The 1,157-nt window shown below is 38.5% G+C and overlaps 1 protein-coding gene across 1 annotated transcript in view; it reads right to left on the bottom strand.

Annotated features, from left to right (window-relative positions):
• Window positions 1-1,157, bottom strand: part of KMT2C (lysine (K)-specific methyltransferase 2C) — a 241,372-nt gene that overhangs the window by 94,163 nt on the left and 146,052 nt on the right. The window contains exon 22 of the mRNA XM_011984319.1: window positions 510-722. Within this exon, the coding sequence (XP_011839709.1) occupies window positions 510-722 (213 nt within the window). The remainder of the gene's footprint in view (window positions 1-509; window positions 723-1,157) is intronic.

Here is a 1,157-nt window from a genome sequence, read left to right as displayed (position 1 = left end):
AAAAAAAAAAAAAAAATTCAGCTAGAAAAATGTTACATTTACATCGATCAAGAAAATGTTTATAAACCAATAGTTTATGATGCACACTGGTGAATATGAAGTTATACCTGAAGTAATATTAAATGACAGCTTTTCCATTTCTAGAATGTATGCATCAAGTTCTACATTAACTTAAACATGGTATTATCCAAGCTCACAGTATCTGAGAAGGTTTATGTTATCTAGCAACCTAAAGTCAAGCCCTCTGTATTTCCCCACCTGTGATCTTCAAAGATACGGTGCTCCTTGAGATTTCTGAAAGGTAGGTCTGTTCTAAAATGTGTGAAAGGAAGAGAACCTGAAAAGGCAAGGTCTAAGAAGATCACTCATTTGGAAATGGCAAGGGTCACATCAGGGGTTATCTAAGTTAGTGTGATTTACCCTTTGGTAAATCATACACATATTTCAATAGTTACTTTATATGCTTTAATTCTTGCACACATATTTCATGGAAAATAAATTAGTATTACCTCGACTATCATCCATTTCACCATCCCTTGAATGCTCTGATTGGATGTCTGGAGGGGTCTGAAGGACGGCCACGCTATTCTGATTTATAATCTTCAATTTCAATTTTGGTTTTGACCGTTTTCTTCTTGGAACTGTAACTGTGAGGCTCTGTAACTGAGTCATCCCTGATTCAGTCAAACACACACCATCCTGGGTATAAGTCTTGGGTGGGTCTAAAATTACAAAATCCCAAGAATACAAATTTAAACTTTCATTTTAAATTTGACTGATTACTGTTCCAAAATACCCATGTCAAGGGAATGTGACCGTAGTTCTAGAAAGCAATTACGTATCTATGAAATGCATGAATAATTAACTTCATGATACCCAATAAAAACTAGGAACAATAGGTCAAACTTTCTGGGATTATAGGCAAAAAGGCTGCATGTTTTTAAAAAATGGTCTTCCTGGGCCGGGTGCGGGGGCTCACACCTGTAATCCCAGCACTTTGGGAGGCCGAGGCGGCAGGCGGATCACGAGGTCAGAAGATCGAGACCATCCTGGATAACACAGTGAAACCCTGTCTCTTCTAAAAATACAAAACATTAGCCGGGTGTGGTGGCATGCACCTGTAATCCCAGCTACTTGGGAGGCTGAGGCAGGAGAAT

The sequence above is a fragment of the Mandrillus leucophaeus genome, unplaced genomic scaffold, assembly GCF_000951045.1.
Source record: "Mandrillus leucophaeus isolate KB7577 unplaced genomic scaffold, Mleu.le_1.0 Scaffold266, whole genome shotgun sequence".
In the NCBI taxonomy this organism is placed as follows: Eukaryota; Metazoa; Chordata; class Mammalia; order Primates; family Cercopithecidae; genus Mandrillus; species Mandrillus leucophaeus.
The sequence above is the reverse complement of the archived record's forward strand: the minus strand, read 5'-3'. Positions and strand labels throughout refer to the sequence as shown.